General features: G+C 48.0%; 1 protein-coding gene across 1 annotated transcript in view; it reads right to left on the bottom strand.

The window, feature by feature from the left end:
* Positions 1 to 18150, bottom strand: part of JPH2 (junctophilin 2) — a 79040-nt gene that overhangs the window by 33363 nt on the left and 27527 nt on the right. The window contains exon 2 of the mRNA XM_017878034.1: positions 14167 to 14956. Coding sequence (XP_017733523.1) covers positions 14167 to 14956 — 790 coding nt within the window. The remainder of the gene's footprint in view (positions 1 to 14166; positions 14957 to 18150) is intronic.

The following is an 18150-nucleotide window of genomic DNA, read 5'->3' as shown; positions in this document are numbered from 1 at the left end:
GACTACAGCCCAGACCCTGACCCTGGCCTGAACTCTCACTGACCCTGGGGCAGCCACTAGCATTCTCATTTTTTTTTTTTTTTTTTTTTTTTTTTTTTTTGAGACGGAGTCTTGCTCTGCCGCCCAGGCTGGAGTGCTGTGGCCGGATCTCAGCTCACTGCAAGCTCCGCCTCCCGGGTTCACGCCATTCTCCTGTCTCAGCCTCCCGAGTAGTTGGGACTACAGGCGCCCGCCTCGTCGCCCGGCTAGTTTTTTGTATTTTTTAGTAGAGACGGGGTTTCACCGTGTTAGCCAGGATGGTCTCGATCTCCTGACCTCGTGATCCGCCCGTCTCGGCCTCCCAAAGTGCTGGGATTACAGGCTTGAGCCACCGCGCCCGGCCTCATTCTCATTTTTACTATTAGATCAACACTCTTGGTCTGGGCCCTTTCAGCACTGACCCGAATCCCTAGGGCTCAGCTCAGGAGCCAGGAGCAGGGCCAAGCACTGGTCTCACTGTGGGAAAACTCTTGCATCTGTGGGAAAGGGACGTTTTTCTCCTGAAGGTGCAGGCTGCTGGCCTGTGTGTTCTCTGACTCTGCTACTTGGGCTAAAAAGTAAAGCTGGGCCAGGCGCAGTAGCTCACGCCTGCAATCCCAACACTTTGGGAGGCTGAGATGGGCGGATCACCTGAGGTCAGGAGTTCAAGACCAGCCTGGCCAACATAGTGAAACCCCGTCTCTACATAAAATACAAAAGTTAGCTGGGTATGGTGGCGTGCCTGTAGTCCCAGCTGCTCGGGAGGCTGCAGCAGGAGAATCACTTGAACGCAAGAGGAGAAGGCTCCAATAAGTCGAGATTGCACCACTGCACTCTAGCCTGAGTGACAGAGTGAAACTCCATCTCAACAACAACAACAACAACAACAACAAAGTAAAGCGGGAAACATTCTGAAGCTAGGCCCTAAGCACCATTTATAGAGGTGGAGGAGATAAAAACATTCCTTTCCACTTTGCAGAGTTCTGTCTTCTTTCACTTGATTTATTAATTGTGACCCAGAAACCAACTGAGGCTTCACGAGAGCCTCCCCAACCCTGCCTTCCAGCCACACTCCTCTCTGCTCTGACCGGGACTCCCTGCACAACCCTAGCTGGGTCTCTGCCTCTTGGGAGGCCTCAGTTTCTTCATCTGTGAAATGAGCACGTCGGGCCTCCTCTTCCCTAAGGCACCTTCCAGCTCTGAGCAGCTTTTTCTGAGGACTGAAGGGAGCGTACTGGGTCTTTTCTCTAGTTCTCTACACTCCAAGCTTGGAAGGCCTGGTTCCCCCAAATGCATGGTCACCATTGTTCTAACATCTCCCTGCTGCCAGAGACCCAGGCAAGCTCCTTTCTCTCCCCAGACCACTCAGCCTTGGAGTCACAGCTGCCTTGTGTATGTCTCGAGAATCCGGCTCTGACAACTCAGGAAATTCCATTCACTCCTGCACCTCAGTTTCTGGGCACAAAGGGATTTTGTCCATCTGGTCATTCACAAAGGAGGGATGTGGTGAAGGGCAGAAGTCCGGGGTCGGGGGCCTTTCCAACGCTTCAAGCCCATCCTCAGGGAATTCAGTCTTGCTTAGTGGAACCTCCTACCTATCCAGGCGTCTCAGGAGGTGGGCCAGAGACACTGAGAAAAAGGACAGACATAGCCTCTGTGGATATGGGCAGTTGTTTGGAGGAGTGTTGAAGGTGGCCACTGGGTTGACGGAACACCAGATTTTCTTTAAACAGTTTGGCAAAGATGCAAAAGACGGAGAGCACATAGCGCCGGCAGCAAGGGTGTGAGGAAGACTGCTTTCGTGTACACTGTTGGGGGGTTATAAATTGAGTGCAACCCTTTTGGATGTTAACTTGGGTTCTCATAATAATTAAAATGCACATTCTTTTTGACCCCCAAATTCTATTTTCAGGAATTTAACCCATAACCCATAAACTGCATCTCCCTTGCGACGATTATTCTTTAAATATTTGTTGAAGATATACTGGAGGGGTGGGGTGAGACACTGGATGGGGTTGGCTGGATTTTTGCTGAATTCGCGCAGGGATACTATGGCCCCTGTCAGGAGGAACCAAATTGACCAAATTGACATTTTGACAGTAAATGTCAGGGGTCAGTCCCTTGCAAAGGCCCACATGAATCGCCACTATATTCCCAATGTATTCCAGTGCTGCTTGAATGACCCTGTCGGGATACATCACCTGGCTGGGCCATTCCTTTAACCAGCCCTGTGAGCAAGGATATTGGTCCAAGGCTATCCACTGCAGCCTCTCTTATGATCAAGAAAACAGGAAATGGTTTCAATCTCCATCAAAAGAGATCTGGTTAAATGAATCATGGTACCTCCACACTATGGACTAGCATACAGCTGCTAAAGCGAGGAAGATAAATCTATGTGCATAACATAAAAAGATCTCAAAACATATTACATCAAAAATGCAAGTTACAGAACATGATGTAGGTAGTCCTAGTTATTAAACACAAAAACAAACAAAACCAGAATAGGTAAGTAGAAGAATTCTATAAGCAAATTGTAAACAACGGTCACTTCAGAGGTGCAACCAGGGTAGAAGTAGAACAAGGGGTTTCTTACTTTTTTATTTTGTATGTGTACGACCTTCCTTGGATTTTGTATGTGTAAGATCTTCCTTGGATTTTAACGACAGGTATGCTGTTTAGAACAATGTAAGAAAAGAAAAAAGGAAAGAGAAAGAACTCACTGTATCTGAAGTGGCAGCATAGGCTGGTGGCTCAGAACATAGACTTGGGTCCAGAATCTCAGCTCTGTCGCTTACTGGCTGTGTGACTTAAGGCATGTTAAAAACAAAACAAGGGCCGAGCATGGTGGCTCATGTCTGTAATCCCAGCACTTAGGGAGGCTCAGGTGGGTGGATCATTTGAGGTCAGGAGTTCAAGACCAGCCTGGCCAACATGGTGAAACCTTGTTTCTACTAAAAATACAAAAATTAGCCAGCAGTAGTGACGCGCACCTGTATTCCCAGCTACTCGGGAGGCTGAGGCAGGAGAATTGCTTGAACCTGGGAGGCAGAGGTTGCGGTGAGCCAAAATCACACCACTGCACTCCAGCCTTGGTGACAGAGTGAGACCTTCTCTCAAACAACAGCAACAACAACAAAAGCAAACAAACAAAAAAACCTCTCTATATGCCTAAGTTAGAATTAGATGAGTTAATTTAGCTGAGCACTTAGTGGCCGCCACATATTAAGTCCTCAGAGACTGTCATCCAATAGTGTTGGCCATTATTATCCCAGATCTCCTGGGATTCCCCAACACAGCTGCGGCTGAGAGGCGCGGCTGGAAATGGGTTCTGAGGCTGGGTCAGCCCCCAGGTCTCCTGACTCCCGTTCCAGTGCTCCTTCTGCTCTACGTGCCTGCCTGTGTTTCTGACACAATGGCCTTCCCCTAACAGAAGAGGAAAGGGAGTGTGGTGAGGAAACAAGGAAAGGAAACAAAGAGTTCTTCATTTCTTTCCCACCTGCTGACAACGTCCTGGATGCTGAAAAGGGGACCATGTTGGGCGAAGGCGACCCAAGCTGCCACGTGGCCTTGGCTTCGTTACTGTCCTTCTCTGTGTGTGGACTCTGGGTATCTCCCCTCCCTTCTCCCCCATAATCTAAGGTGGGCATCTCTCAACACCTGCAAGCCCCCGATTCAACACCGGGCAGACTGCCACCTCAACACTCTCCTTCCTCCAATTAAAAAATCAACATTCTCCTTCCTCCAATTTAAAAAAAAAAAAAAAAAAAAAAACCAAGAAGGATAATTTGACTAATCGTGTCCCAGGATTCTGGAAGCCCAAGCCCAGCCACCTGATGGTGCCACCAGGCCCTCTCTTCCCACCCCAGTGGTTCTGCCACATTTCAGGTCTCCACCATCTCCCCAGATCCCTGCAGCAGCCTCCTCATTGATGCCCAGCCTACAGCCTAGCCCTTGCCATACTCTCGCTACAAGAGCCATGGTCCGGGTGTGGTCATACACATTCGGGCAGGCCACTCCCAGCTCTCGTGGCTCCCCACTCACAAAGCGGGGCAGGGTAGCATATAGCACACATATATGATTTGTCCACCTGCATATTTGTCGTGTGTGTGTATGTGTGCATGTGCATGTACGTAGCCACACGTTGGTGAGTTTTCCTGCATGGATGTGAGAGCTCTGGGGTTTAGTGGCAGATGTGCTAGGCCTCTCTCCCCATTTCCCTGCTGCTCCATCCCACTGCCTGTGACCCTGCCCTATCCTTCACCACCTCCTTCTCCCCTCTTCCCCGCAACCCCTGCTCCTAAATCAAGTCCTCCAATTTGTTATGCAAAGTACTTAAGAACTGGAAGATTTCGTGCAGGAAACGGTGGTTCACGCCTGTAATCCCAGCACTTTGGGAGGCTGAAGCAGTGGATCACTCGAGGTCAGGAGTTTGAGACCAGCCTGTCCAACATGGCGAAACCCCATCTCTACTAAAAATACAAAAATTAGCTAGGAGTGGTGGCGCATGCCTGTAATGCCAACTACTGGGGAGGCTGAGGCATGAGAATTGCTTGAACCTGGGAGGCGGAGATTGCAGTGAGCCGAGATCATGCCACTGCACTCCAGCCTGGGCAACAGAGCAAGACTCTGTCTCAAAAAAAAAAAAATTGGAAGATTTCATATTAACCAGACATTACATGTCCCCTGATGTGATACAAGATGAAGTACACAGAACTATTTATTAAGTTTTCATACCAGAAAAATCTAATCTGAATCCATTTGAGACAGAATTTGCAGGAAGTACAGGAAAGAGAGAAGCAAGTTAAACAGCACCATAAGGAATCAGCCCGACAAATAGAGAAGATGTCATGTCATTAAAAAGAAAAAATGAGAAGGATGGCTCTAGACTAAGAGATTTAGGACACAGCTCCCAATCTGAAGATAAAATTTAAACACAATTCTACTTAAAGTAGCAGCAACAAGAAAGAAATTTAGCAAAATAAGTATAAAATTGTACACCAAAAGCTACAAAGCATCTCTGGAAAAAGTTAAAGACTTAAATAAATTGAAAGGTGATCCATGTTCATGGATTGGCAGACTTAAAATTGTTAAAAGGATAATATTCCCCCAGTTGACATACAGGTTTAACAAAATCCCAGTGGCCTTTTTTTCCCCTGTAGAAATTGACAAGTTGATGCTAAAATCCATATGGAAATGAAAGGAACTCAAAATATCCAAGATAATCTTAAAAAAGAAGAACAAAGTTAGAGGACTCACATTTCCCAACTTCGAAACTTAGTACAAAGCTACAGTAATCAAGACCAGGCTCTGGCATAAGGATAAATGTATACAGATCATTGGAACAGAATTGAGAGTCTAGTCAATGAAAAACAACAAAAAGACAAATACAGGCCAGGGGTGGTGGCTCATGCCTGTAATCCTAGCACTTTGGGAGGCCTAGGTGGGTGGATCACTTGAGGCCAAGAGTTCAAGACCAGCCTGGGCAACATAGTGAGACCTCATCTTTACAAATAAAATTTTTTTTTTAAAATTAGCCAGTTGTAGTGGTATGCACCTGTAGTCCCACTTGGGAGGCTGAGGTGGGAGGATCACTTGAGCCTGGGTGGTGGAGGCTGCAGTGAGCTGACATGACAACATTGCACTCCAGCCTGGGCAACAAAGTGAGACCCTATCTCTAAAACAAAACAAAACAAAAAGATAAAGTAAATATGGAAAAATTACTAACAATTATTAAATCCAGTTAATGGGTACATGCGTGTTCACTATATCTCTCTATTTATATATATGCTTCATATTTTCCCATAATAAAAAGTCAAAAATGGAAATTTTTATAACAAAATGCAAACACCTAGTTTGTCTTGGAAAATCAAGAGTTGGCTGGGCACAGTGGCTCATGCCTGTAATCCCAGCACTGTGGGAGGTTGAGGAATATGGATCACCTGAGGTCAGGGGTTCAAGACCAGCCTGACCAAAATGGAGAAACTCCTCCTCTACTAAAAATACAAAAATTAGCGGGGCGTGGTGGCACATGCCTGTAATCCCAGCTACTCGGGAAGCTGAGGCAGGAGAATCGCTTGAACCTGGGAGGCAGAGGTTGCAGTGAGCCAAGATCATGCCATTGCATTCCAGCCTGGGTGACACAGCAAGACTCTGTCTCAAAAAAAAAAACAAAAAGAAAGAAAAATCAAGAGTTGTGCTAAGATTGAATTCATGTTTCTCCAGGGCAGCCATTAGCTAGGAAGGGGCAGCTCTACCCAAGGAGGCTTGCAGAGACCGAGGAGACCTGGCTCCCACGGTCCCACCACCCTCTAGTCAGTAAGACACAAGCCTGCAGCCTGCCTGGCCCCTGGAACCTTTTAGCTTGTAACGTCAGACTCTCACTCCACCAGGCATTCAAAGCCCGTCCTAACCTGGCCCTAGGCTGCCTTCTCGGCCTCATCTCTAATCTTTCCCCACCCACTCCAGCATTCTGGATGACTCATTGCTCCCAAAATACACTATGCACATTCCTACCTTCATGTCTTTGCACATGCTAGTTCCTCTACCTGGAACAACCTTTCTTTCTCTCTTTTCCACCTGGCAGACTCCCAACCAGAGGTGGCCCCTGCAGGGGGCTTTTCCAGACTTCCTTGGGATTGCTAGTTGCTCTTTCTGTTGGACCCCATCAATTTCAGCTCCTTCCTTCCTCTCCTCCACCACCGACTGTCCAATCCCTGCGTGGCTTCGCCCTCAACATGGGAGTCCCCAGAGGACGCTGCCCACACTGATTCACCACTGGGTGCCCAGCGCCCTGGCACAAGCTGGCACAGGGTAAGTGCTTATTAGAGTTTGTGAAGGAAAATCAACTGAAGGTCAGATCGTGGTTAAGAGCATTCTAGAACCAGGTCACCTGGCTTCAACTCCCAGCTCTGCCATGACTCAGCTGTGCAACCTGTTTGAGAAACTTAACCTGTCTGTGCCTCAGTTTTTTCATCTGTAAAATGATAATAACAGTACCTTCCTTGCAGCGTTGTTTTAAGGATTAAATAAATTAATATATCCCCATTGGGCACGGTAGCTCACACCTGTAATCCCAGCTCTTAGGGAGGCTAAGGCGGGAGGATAGCTTGAGCCCAAGAGTTTGCAATATAGCAAGACCTTGTTCTCCACAAAAAAAGGGGGAATAAAAAGTTAACACATGTAAGGTACTTAAAATCATGCCCGGCTCCCAGAAATAAGGAGTAGATGAATGTATATTAAATAAAAATTAAATAAGCAGACTCAAAGATGGGCAATTGCCAAGACCCTCCCTGAGACCTCGTCCAGTGTCAGGCCCTCTTCCCTCCGGTGACCTGTGTCCCCCATGGTGTGGAAATGAGTGTTGGCGGTGCAGAGTCACAGCCTGAAGTGACACCAGATCCATTTTGCTCATTAGTTAAGGAAAAGGCCTCCGTAGGTGCCTATGGCTCTTTCATACTGGTCAATCTCTTGCCAATTTCTCTTTTAATCAAAAAGAAAACAAACTTTAGGCTAAGTGCCTTTGGACATCAGTAGCTTGACCTGGAACTTGAATAGCATTGTTCTGTTTTCAGAACTTCCCGTGATATTGATTTCGCATTTTCAACAGTGATTAGAAAGTCTTCCTTTTCAATAAATGTACTTATGTATTTTTTAAATAAGTTGATTCGAAGATGAAGATTAAGACAGTAAGTAGACATGGTGTGTGAATGTAACAAAAACTGGGACTGGGCAGAAGATGAACATTTGGGAAGCACCACTGTAGGGACCGAGAGAGAAGACAGGGCCTTCCCTTGGGGCAATTTCATTCTTCGGTCAGTGCAGAATGATACAGGATTGATAATAACAGCTTACACTTCCTTGCATGCTTTCCAAGCACCAGCCCTTTCCATGAGCTATTTCTTTTACTCTCTGCAGCACTACTTTCAGGGAGGAGGTAATATAATTCCCATTTGATTAAAGAGGAAAGTGAGCCCAGAGGGATGAGGTAACTTGCCTAAGGTCACACAATTTATAAGAGGCTGAAGCCAGATTCAAACCTAGGTCCATCCAATGCCACTGCCCATGAACCACATAGGTTCCTGCTCACCAGAGAAATTCAGCTCCCAGCAACTCAAAAAACCAACTCTCAGCTATGATCAGCTTCGGAGTTTCCAGAGCCAGCATGGGGAGAAGATGGAGGTCAGGGGCTGAGGGGATAGAAGACAGACAGATGCCACCCTGGTACAAAACCTGAGATGCTCCAAACCTCACACCCTAGGACAACTGAGAACTCCGGGCCATGCCCTACCTCTGCCACGGGGGTACAACAGCAAGACCAGGCAACAGCAATGGCAGCTGATGCTTACAGGCTACTTCCTACTTGTCAGCCCTGTGACGTGTGTATACAACCTTCGTGTAGAGGCTCTGCTTTAACCTTGTGAAAACTCTTCGAGGTGGGTCTTTTAGAAATTAGAAATTTGAGGTCTAAGGGGCTGAGTCTAAGCCTTACTCTTCACACTCCCTGTGCTCCTTCCAGAAAACAGGAATTTATCAGGGTGTTGGCATGACAACCTGAAAACTTTAGGCGCCTCCCCGAACATACCAGCTTCCCTCCACAATCCAGTATCTATGACCTTAAAAGGTATCACAAAAGAGTTCTTAGCTACAAAATCAGAAGACATAAATCTAGTTCCCTCTCGACCACTTTGTGGCTTTGAGTATATCTAGATCCTTTTCTGCACCTCAGTCTCCCCAACTGCTCAGTGACAGGCTTAGGACTACTCTGAGGGCCCTGAATGGGTCTACAGCAACACTGTTCGATAAAAATATAACATGTATCACATATATAATTTTAAATGTTCTAGTGGCCACATTCAAAAAAGTAAAAAGAAACAGTGCAATTAATTTTAATAATGTATTTTGTCAAACCCGATGTATCTGAAATGTAACCATTTCAATATGTAACCAGTATTTAAAAAATCATTAATAGGTTACTTTACATTCTTTTCATACTAAGTATTTGAAATCCAGGATGTTTCACATTTACAGCACATCTCCATTTGGACCAGCCACATTCCAAGTGCCCAGTAGCCATGGGTGGCGAGTGACTACCATACTGGACAGCCCAGGTCAAGAATCTTTTTCAATCCATAGCTCATTTTACAGGAAAGAACTGTCTCATCTTTCTCCCTTCTCTTAGGAAAAATGTTCTGATTGTAGCCTCTGGGCCGACAAGTTCCACATAAGCCCGGAGGGAGGAGCTGGAAGCCACAATGGAGAGAAAGCCCGGGCCTGCCTGGGTGTGAAGAGGCTGTGGCTGCTGGGGATGCTTTCTGTCTCTCCACAGCCAGATTACTCACTAAGCCATAGGGATGGGGAGACTCCCTGAGGAAGATGGCCACAATCCTGCTTTTCCTCCTGACCCCAAAATTCCCTTAATTGGAAATTCAGTCTGAGCTTGAAACCCATCCAGGCAGCCACCCCCCACCCATGGCAACATCTCCATGGGCACGCAGGACTCCTGCCTCAGACACACAAGGAATCCAATCCCACAGCAGCACTGCATGCAAGAGGCTGGATCCCAACTTCTCAGTCCCCAGCTCACTTCCTGGCTGTGGGCCTTGCAGCCTTCTTGGTGGGAGCTGGAAACCTCCACATGCAGGGGCACAGGCATTGGCAGGAAGGACCAGGAGGGCAAGGAAAATAAGGGGGTGTCCCTCCTTCTCCCCAAACTTCCACTTCCTCACCTTTAAAATCAAATGTTGTTAGATCATAGCAATGATTGTCTTTACTGCTGGCAGCCCTGTGCCAAGCATTTTACAGGCATTAGCTCACCTACTCCTTCTAACCACTCTGAGGAAAGAGGATCCCAGGGTCAGAGTGGTAAAGCAGCTTGGGCAAGGTCACACAGCTCTTCAGAAGAGCTGGGGTTCCAATTCATGGCCTTCTGAATCAAGAACCTAAGCTCCTTCCTGCTGTGCTCTGCCTAAGTGGCCCAGGGTGGCCCAGGACAGTCTGGGCTTACACTTGTCATAACCAGATACATTTAGTGTAATTATTTAAAATGTTCCCTTTGGAAGAAGGAGCAAATCTTCCATACAGAAGAATTTTAAATAACATAGGTAGATATTTCCCCCTCCAAAAGGTTTAGCTGAATTCTAGACCCTTCTCCCTCTTGAGTATGGGCTGCACTGAGTGTCTGAATTCCAAAGGATGGAGTGGGAAAAGAGGAAATAGTAACTGTAAATCAGAGAAACCTGGCCGACCCACCTTAACCAAGTGATCAAAATTAACATCTTCAGTTTATGAGAAACGTATCAGACAAACCCAAATTGAGGGACACTCTACAAACTATCTCACCAGTACTCCTCAAAACTGTTGGGCTGGGCGTGCTGGCTCACACCTGTAATACGAGCACTTTGGGAGGCCAAAGCGGGAGGATCACTGGAGGCCGGAGTTCGAGAACAGCCTGGCCAACATGGCAAAACCCCGTCTCTATTAAAAATACAAAAATTAGCCAGGTGTGGTGGCGCACACCTGTGGTCCCAGCTACTTTGGTGACTGAGGCACAAGAATCGCTTGAACCCAGGAGGCAGAGGTTGCAGTGAGCCAAGATGGCGCCACTGCACTACAGCCTGGGCAACACAGTGAGATCCTGCCTCAACAAACAACAACAACAACAAACTGTCAAGGACACACAAAAAAGGCAAAGAATGAGAAACTATCACAGACCAAAGGGAACCAAGGAGACCTGACAACTACATGCAGTGTATGATCCTTCATGAAATCCTGCAGCAGGAAGAAGACATTCATGGAAAAACTAGTGAAATGCAAACAGAGTCTGGAGTTCAGTGAAGAGGAATGTGCCATGTTGGTTTTTACAAATGTATTATGATAACGTAAGAAGTTAACAATAGGGGAAAATGGGTAGAGTGTATGGGAACTCTTTGTATTCTTTTTGGAACTTTTCTGTAAATCTAAAATTATTCCCACCTGAAAGTTTTATTTTTAAAAAGTGCTCCCTTTTACTCATAGAAGTGTTCAGATTTAGACAATAAATTATATGAGCACCTGGTCATAAGCCTGGTCCTGCCCGTCTTAGACCATTTGTGCCACTTTAACAGGATACCTGGGACTGGGTCATTTGTAGGGGAATTCTAAGGTCAAGGCACCAATGGGTTCAGTGTCTGGTGAGGCCATTATCTTCCTCTAAGATGGCACCCTGCACACTACATTCTCCAGACGGGAGGAAGGCTGGATCCTCACACAGCAGAAGGTGGGAGTGCCAATAGACAAAAAGGGGTCAAAATCACCCTTTTCTAAGGGATTTAATCCCACTCATGAGGATGAATCACCTCTCAAAGATTAGTCTCAGAACTAATCACCTCTCGAAAGTCCCACATCTTAATGTTACAATGACAATTAAATTTCAACATGAGTTTTGGAGGGGATAAACATTCAAACTATAGTCACCTCTAACCAAGAAGTTTTCAGAAAATCACCCATACCTTCTGTCCCTTTTAGTGATGCCAACTGCTCACATCTTTATAGCAGTGTGAAGGTTACAAAGTTTAGCATTAGCAAGACGTGCTAGTTAAAGTTTTTGAATCAGAAAGCTAGAGGCTGATGCCTGGGTACTCCTACTTGCTTGCCAGGTAGTCTTGGACATGTTACATTCGTTCCCTGGGCCTCAGTTTCCACATCTGTAAAATGAATTCATTGTATGATGACAATGATGAGTCATATTTATGAAGCCATGTCTGGTGTCCAGCACTGTAGTGGTGACTGTGATGGGCTACCCAGACTCCCCTTCAGGACTGACGGACTTATTTTTCCCACTCCCAGCTACTCAGAGAGTTGCCAGCTGTCAGCCCTCTCCAGGGATTGCCCTTGGCTGAAGAGAGCTGTCCAGCCCCAGTCAAGCCTCCTTCTGGAGGGTAGCCTGCCTACAAATGTGGAGAGTATAAAAGATCCAGCTCCCTCATCCCAACTTGGGATGACTTTGAAGGTCATCTCCACTGCAGAGCATCCCTTACGGTTGGCTGAGGTTTTGTTGAGACTGCATTGCAACCCAGTGTCTCCCACCGCCCAGTCCGGCCTACTTCCCCTCCCCACAGTGTTGATCCTGAGAGTGCTCCCTATACATTTCCTGCACGTTAATCTTCATCTCAAAGTCTGCTTCCCAGGGAACTCACCTCACAAGAGGATTGTGAGCCATCTGACCTGTACTGTCTTTCCTAACCCTTAGACCAACTTGTCTTTATAGATGAGATCACTGAGATTAGAGAAGAAAATGGATCTGGCCAAGGACATACAACTAAGAAATGGTGGTGCCACAGATGGAGAAACTGACACTCAGACAGGCCACTGATCCGCCCAGGTCAATAAGCTAAAAAATGGCAGGGCCAGGATTTGGCCCTAGGCCTGCTTAACTCTGAAGACCATGTGCCCAGTCTCCGGCCCAGGCCATTTACATCCCCAGGAGGACTGCTACAGTTCCAGGACAGGTGAGTGCCTTTTACCACCCTCTTGCCAGATCACACTGCTGCTGTCCCTGCAGCTCACTCCAGATTTGCAAAATGAGAATAAGAATAGTATCTACCTCTCCAGGACCTTGTAAGATTAAATGAGTTAATATAGGTAAAGACCTCAGAACAGTGACTGGCACATACAGAATCCTATTTAAGCGGTGGGTTAAAAACAAATCATGTAAGTCATGTAAAGCTGCATCTGTGATGCACTCTAAGGACAGAACGGCGGCTGGCGATGGACCTCATCAGCTCTCTAAGGGAGTCGGGCTTGACCTGAGCTCTGAAGGAGGAGTAGAGGTTAAGTGGGTGGCAAAGGAACCAGTTTGAACAAAATCTCTGTGGCAGGAGGAACTAAGGAAGGAAGAACTAGCATAGAGGGGAGAAATATCCAGGCTCAGGGAAAGAATGATAAGAAATAAGGCTGGGTAGGAGGGTGGGAACCTGATTATAAAAGGTCACTCACTAACTGGGTGATTTTGGACAAGTCACCTTATCTCTCTGAGCTTCACTTAGCTCATCTGCAAAACAGAAATAAACATAGTACCTATCATAAGGTTGTTAAACGGACTGAGCAAGTCAGTATTTGTGACCCACTTAAAATTGTCTTGTACCTAGTAGGTGCCATAAATGTTTGGAGACAACATTAGAACTTTATCTGAAGTACAATGAGAAGACTTAAGGGGTTTGAATGTAGATGATAGGGTGGGTGTTTAGTAGATGGGAGGGTGGATGGATGCATGGGTAGATGGATAGGTGGGGGGAGTTGAATAAATAGAAGTTTGGTTGAGTGATAGAGGTGGCTAGCTGGATGGTTGGATGACCGGGTGGATGGGCAGGAGTGGAGGTTGTTCTAATGGATAAAAGTGTCGCTGGGTGGATAAATGGAAGTACTTGAGTGAATGGATGAGTGGCTGGATGTTAAGATGGATGGCCGGGGGGCTGGAAGCAGCTGAGTGAATGCAGGTGATTGGTGGGTGAGGGGACAGATACGTTTGAATGGGCATCTGGGTAGTTGGATGGGTGGCTGAGTTAATGGATGGATGGGTGATTAGCTGGTTGAGTAGGTAAAGGATGAAAAACTGGGTAGGTTGGATGGAATAGGAGAGTAAATTTTTGAGTGAATGGGTGGTTGTTTAGGTAGATGTTAAGCTGTTGTTCAGGTGGATGTTCAGGTGTGATGTGGGACTGGAGGTGGTTGTGTGGGTGGAGGGGTTGTTCAGTGAGTGTTAGAGAAGTTAGTCAATGAAGGAATTGGGTGGATGTCTAGGTGGTTGACTGGGAGGTTGTATGGATAGATGGATGACTGGATGACTGGCTGGGTAAACAGGAAGTAGAATGGGTAGGGGAATGAAGTGGATAACTGGAGAGATGGTTGTTCAGGTGGATATTAGAAAGGTTGGGTGAGTGGTAGGGTTAAGTCAGCAGAGGGGCTGGGTGTAGTTGAGTGATGGATGGATAGATGGATGGGCGAGTGAACAGGAGCCACCAGCTCCAGAAGCGCCTCCAATTAACCCCCTGGAGGTGATGGGGGTAAAAGAAGCAGAATGAGGCTTGGAGACAGGGCCTCCTAGGTTGCCCTGCCCCAAGACCCCCTTCCCCGACGGGAGGCGACCCCTCCCCACCCCCACCGCTGTCCTACCTGGAGGCGGCAATCTCGGCCTTCTGGCGCGCGATGGCAGCGGCGCGCTGGGCGCCCTCCACACTGTGCTCCACTTTCTGGCGGACCTTATTGCTCTTGAGCTGCAGCATGCGGCGCTTGGTGCCCTTGACCAGCACGTTGTGGCGGTACTTGCCCTCCTCGCGGTGGCCGTCGGGCAGCGTGGTGCAGCCATAGCCGTGGCGCAGGTTGTCTAGCCACTCGCCCTCGTAGCGGAGGCCGCTGGAGCGTTCGCTTACGCCGAAGCCCGAGCGCTTGTCGTTCTTCCACTCGCCCATGTAGGTTTCGGTGGTGGTGGCGTCGATGTCGGCCTCGAAGGGTGCGGCCTCGTCGGCGCCCTCGGCGGCCTCTCCCAGGCTGGCGGTGGACGCGGCGTCGCTGGCGCCCGAGCTGAGGTCGCTCTTAAGGAAGCTGACACGGCTGCGCTGGCTGCCCAGGGACGTGCGCGACTCTGCGCGCCGCAGCTTGCCCAGCAGCGCGCCCCGCTGGAAGAGGCCGCCGCCCTTGGGCGCCCGCGCAGCCGTCTCGGCATTGGCCAGGAGGCTGAGCGCGAAGCCGCCGCGCGGGATCGCGGGCGAGGGCAGCGTGGGGCCGTCGGAGGCCGGCGAGGCGGGCGAGTCCGGGGCCACCGTGCCGTTGCTGTGCTCGCTGCGCAGGGACGACAGCGACGTGCGCAGCGGCGAGCGCACCACCACGGCCATCCCGTAGGGCACGCTCTGGCGCACTCCGTAGCCGTGGCGCATGCCATTGGTGAACTGGCCTTGGTACGTCCCTGCGGGCGAGGAGAGGGCGCGTCAGTAGCCAGAACGATGGATCCCCGCATGTGCACGGTGGCCTGGGAGGGCAAGGGCAGGAGTGGGGAAGGCGGGGTGGGACCGAGAGAGAGGCGCACAGCCGTCTGAGGGTCAGAGTGCACAGTGCTATGAGTGTTTGAGTCTGCTAGAGTGTGCAATAACACGAGTGGGTGAGCCAGGAGGAGCTTGCACGATGGTGGGAATATTTATGTTGGTGGGAACATGGCAGGGTCACAAGTCGTGAACGGATAAGCCAGTGAGTTCACATGGTAGTGTGAATGCTGGAGAGCATGGGCTTGTGTGTGTATTTGTGCAAGATCGTGTGTACAAGACACTTGTGGGTATGCATATCGGTGTCTTTTGATTATATAAGATCATGAGGCGGGGGAAGGTGGCTCACGCCTGTAATCCCAGCACTTTGGGAGGCAGAGAGGGGTAGATTGCTTGAGCTCAGGAGTTCAAGACCAACCTGGGCAACATGGTGAAACCTCTCTCTACAAAAACATTAGCCGGGCGTGGTGGCATGCACCTGTGGTCCCAGTTACTAGAGAGGCTGAGGTGGGAGGATCACCTGAGCCCTGGAGGTTGAGGCTGCAGTGAGCCATGATTGTGCCACTGCACTCCAACCTGGGCTACAGACTGAGACCTTGTCACACACACACACACACACACACACACACACACAAATCATGTATTGCAGGGCAGTGTGTGCACAGTGGGGTGAGTGCCTGAGATCTCATGGAGGTGACATTATGGATGTGTATGAGGTTCTGAGTGTGCAAGGCTATCAGAATGCCAAAGAACAAAGTAATATGTAGCACTCCAGGTTGAGTGTGTGAGGTGATGGGCCTCAGTGAAACTGAGACACTGAGACCATATGACACCATCTGGAGGAAGGCTAGTGGTGTGTACAAGGTGTCAGCAACTTAGGCCCTGCATGTACACAAGTCCGTGAGCTCCTGGGATTGAGATGCTTTATGTAAGTAGCCATGCAAGTCTTATGTGCGTGGAGAGGCAGGAGAGAGTAGTGGTTCAGAGCACAGACTACAGAGCCAGGCTCCCTGGGTCCAGATCCTCCTGTCTCTGCCCTTACTAGCTATGTGACCTTGGGCAACTGACTTAACCTCCCTGTACCTTAGCTTCCGTATCTGCCAGAGGTAATAACTGCCTCTTACCTCCTAGGGTTTTTTTGATGTTTAAATGCGTTAATGTCTCCAAAAAACTCTGAAAGCAAAGATGTATGCGTGATACTGCGATTCTACAAAATTGTGCTCACGTGTGAGGTCACCCGAGTTGTATGACAGGCTGATACACAGCTGCCAAAATAACTTCATCCTTCACCCCCATCCTGACATGTGGTTCTCCCAGGGCTCATCCAAAACCTTCTCCTATTCTCTCTAAATGATTGCATCATCTAGTGTTTTTAAACTGCCATTTATGTCCCGCTGACCCCATATATCCCCAATCCCTTACCCTCCCCTCGGTAGCTCCAGATGTCACCTTGGAAATTTGTGTTCCCTTAGATAGTACACAGCCACCTCCAGCTCACATCTCCCCTCACTCAGCCCACACACACCTGGGCCACAGTTATGGTCTTTCTCTCCCACAGCAGTGCTGCTGGAAGGCAGTTCTCTGCCTTCATCTTTGTACCTCCAGCATGTAGAACAGTACCTGATACATAACGTTCACTGCACCAAAGGCAGAAATTCTGAGGCTTCTTTGTTTTAAATACAAGCTGATATGTTCTCCCTAGTTAACAAAAACCAAAAGGTCTTCCTCCTAATAAATGTCCAGGAGCAAGATGGCTGAGTAGACAACCAAGGAAGGCACTCCTAAACTCACCCCAGCAGACCTGCTGTTGCACTGCTCTTCCCTCTTCCTGGAACTCTTTTCCTCCAGATATCCTTCAAGTCTTTGCTCAATGAGACCTACTTTGACCCCCAGTGATGGCTAGTACTGAGTGTCAACTTGATTGGATTGAAGGATGCAAAGTATTGATCCTGGGTGTATCTGTGAGGGTGCTGCCAAAGGAGATTAACATTTGAGCCAGTGGGCTGGGGAAGGTGGACCCACCCTTAATCTGGGTAGGCACCTTTTAACCAGCTGCCAGCAAATGTAAAGCAGGCAGAAAAATGTGAAAAGGCTAGACTGGTTTAGCCTCCCAGCCTGCATCTTCCTCCCAAGGTGAACACTTCCTGCCCTTGAACACCGGACTCCAAGTTCTTCAGCTTTGGGACTCAGACTGGCTTCCTTGCTCCTCAGCTTGTGGACAGCCCATTGTGGTACCTTGTGATCGTGTGAGTTAATAATCCCTAATAAACTTTCTGGCCGGGTGTAGTGGCTCACACCTGTAATCCCCGCACTTTGGGAGGCTGAAATGGGTGGATCACGAGGTCAGGAGAGAGAGACCATCCTGGCTAAGACGGTGAAACCCCGTCTCTACTAAAAATACAAAAAATTAGCTGGGTGTGGTGGCGGGCACCTGTAGTCCCAGCTACTCTGGAGGCTGAGGCAGGAGAATGGTGTGAACTCGGGAGGTGGAGCTTGCAGTGAGCTGAGATGGCGCCACTGCACTCCAGCCTGGGCAACAGAGCGAGATTCCATCTCAAAATAAATAAATAAATAAATAAATAAATAAAATAAAATAAACTTTCCTCTCTCTCTATATATATATATATAACTCCTATTAGATCTGTCCATCTAGAGAACCCTGACGAATACACCACCCTGTTTAAAATTGCAATCTGCTTATTTCACATTGTGTGCCTTTATCAAAACATCTCATATACCCCATAAATATTTCATATATACATCTATTATGAACCCACAACATTTCTTCCAAAATTGCAATCTTCCTGCACCCCCACCACCCTGCTCACTTATCTACTTTTCCTAATTTTTCCCATAGCACATATCACCTTCTAACATACCATATGACTACTTATTACCTTAATTGCTTTTCTCCCTCTGCTAAAATGGAAGCTCCATGAGGGCAGGGATTTTTTCTATTTTGTTCTTGGATGGATTCCAGAACCTGGAACAGTGCCTGGTACACACAGGTGCTCCGTTAAAATCTGCAAAATAGCTGACTGGCTAAAGCTGTTCAAAATTCCATCTCCTTGGGTGACCTTGGCAATTCCTTTTCTTTTTTTTTTTTTTTTTTTTTTTTTTT

This window comes from Rhinopithecus bieti, unplaced genomic scaffold (genome assembly GCF_001698545.2).
Source record: "Rhinopithecus bieti isolate Rb0 unplaced genomic scaffold, ASM169854v2 scaffold_10347, whole genome shotgun sequence".
Lineage (NCBI taxonomy): Eukaryota > Metazoa > Chordata > Mammalia > Primates > Cercopithecidae > Rhinopithecus > Rhinopithecus bieti.
The sequence above is the reverse complement of the archived record's forward strand: the minus strand, read 5'-3'. Positions and strand labels throughout refer to the sequence as shown.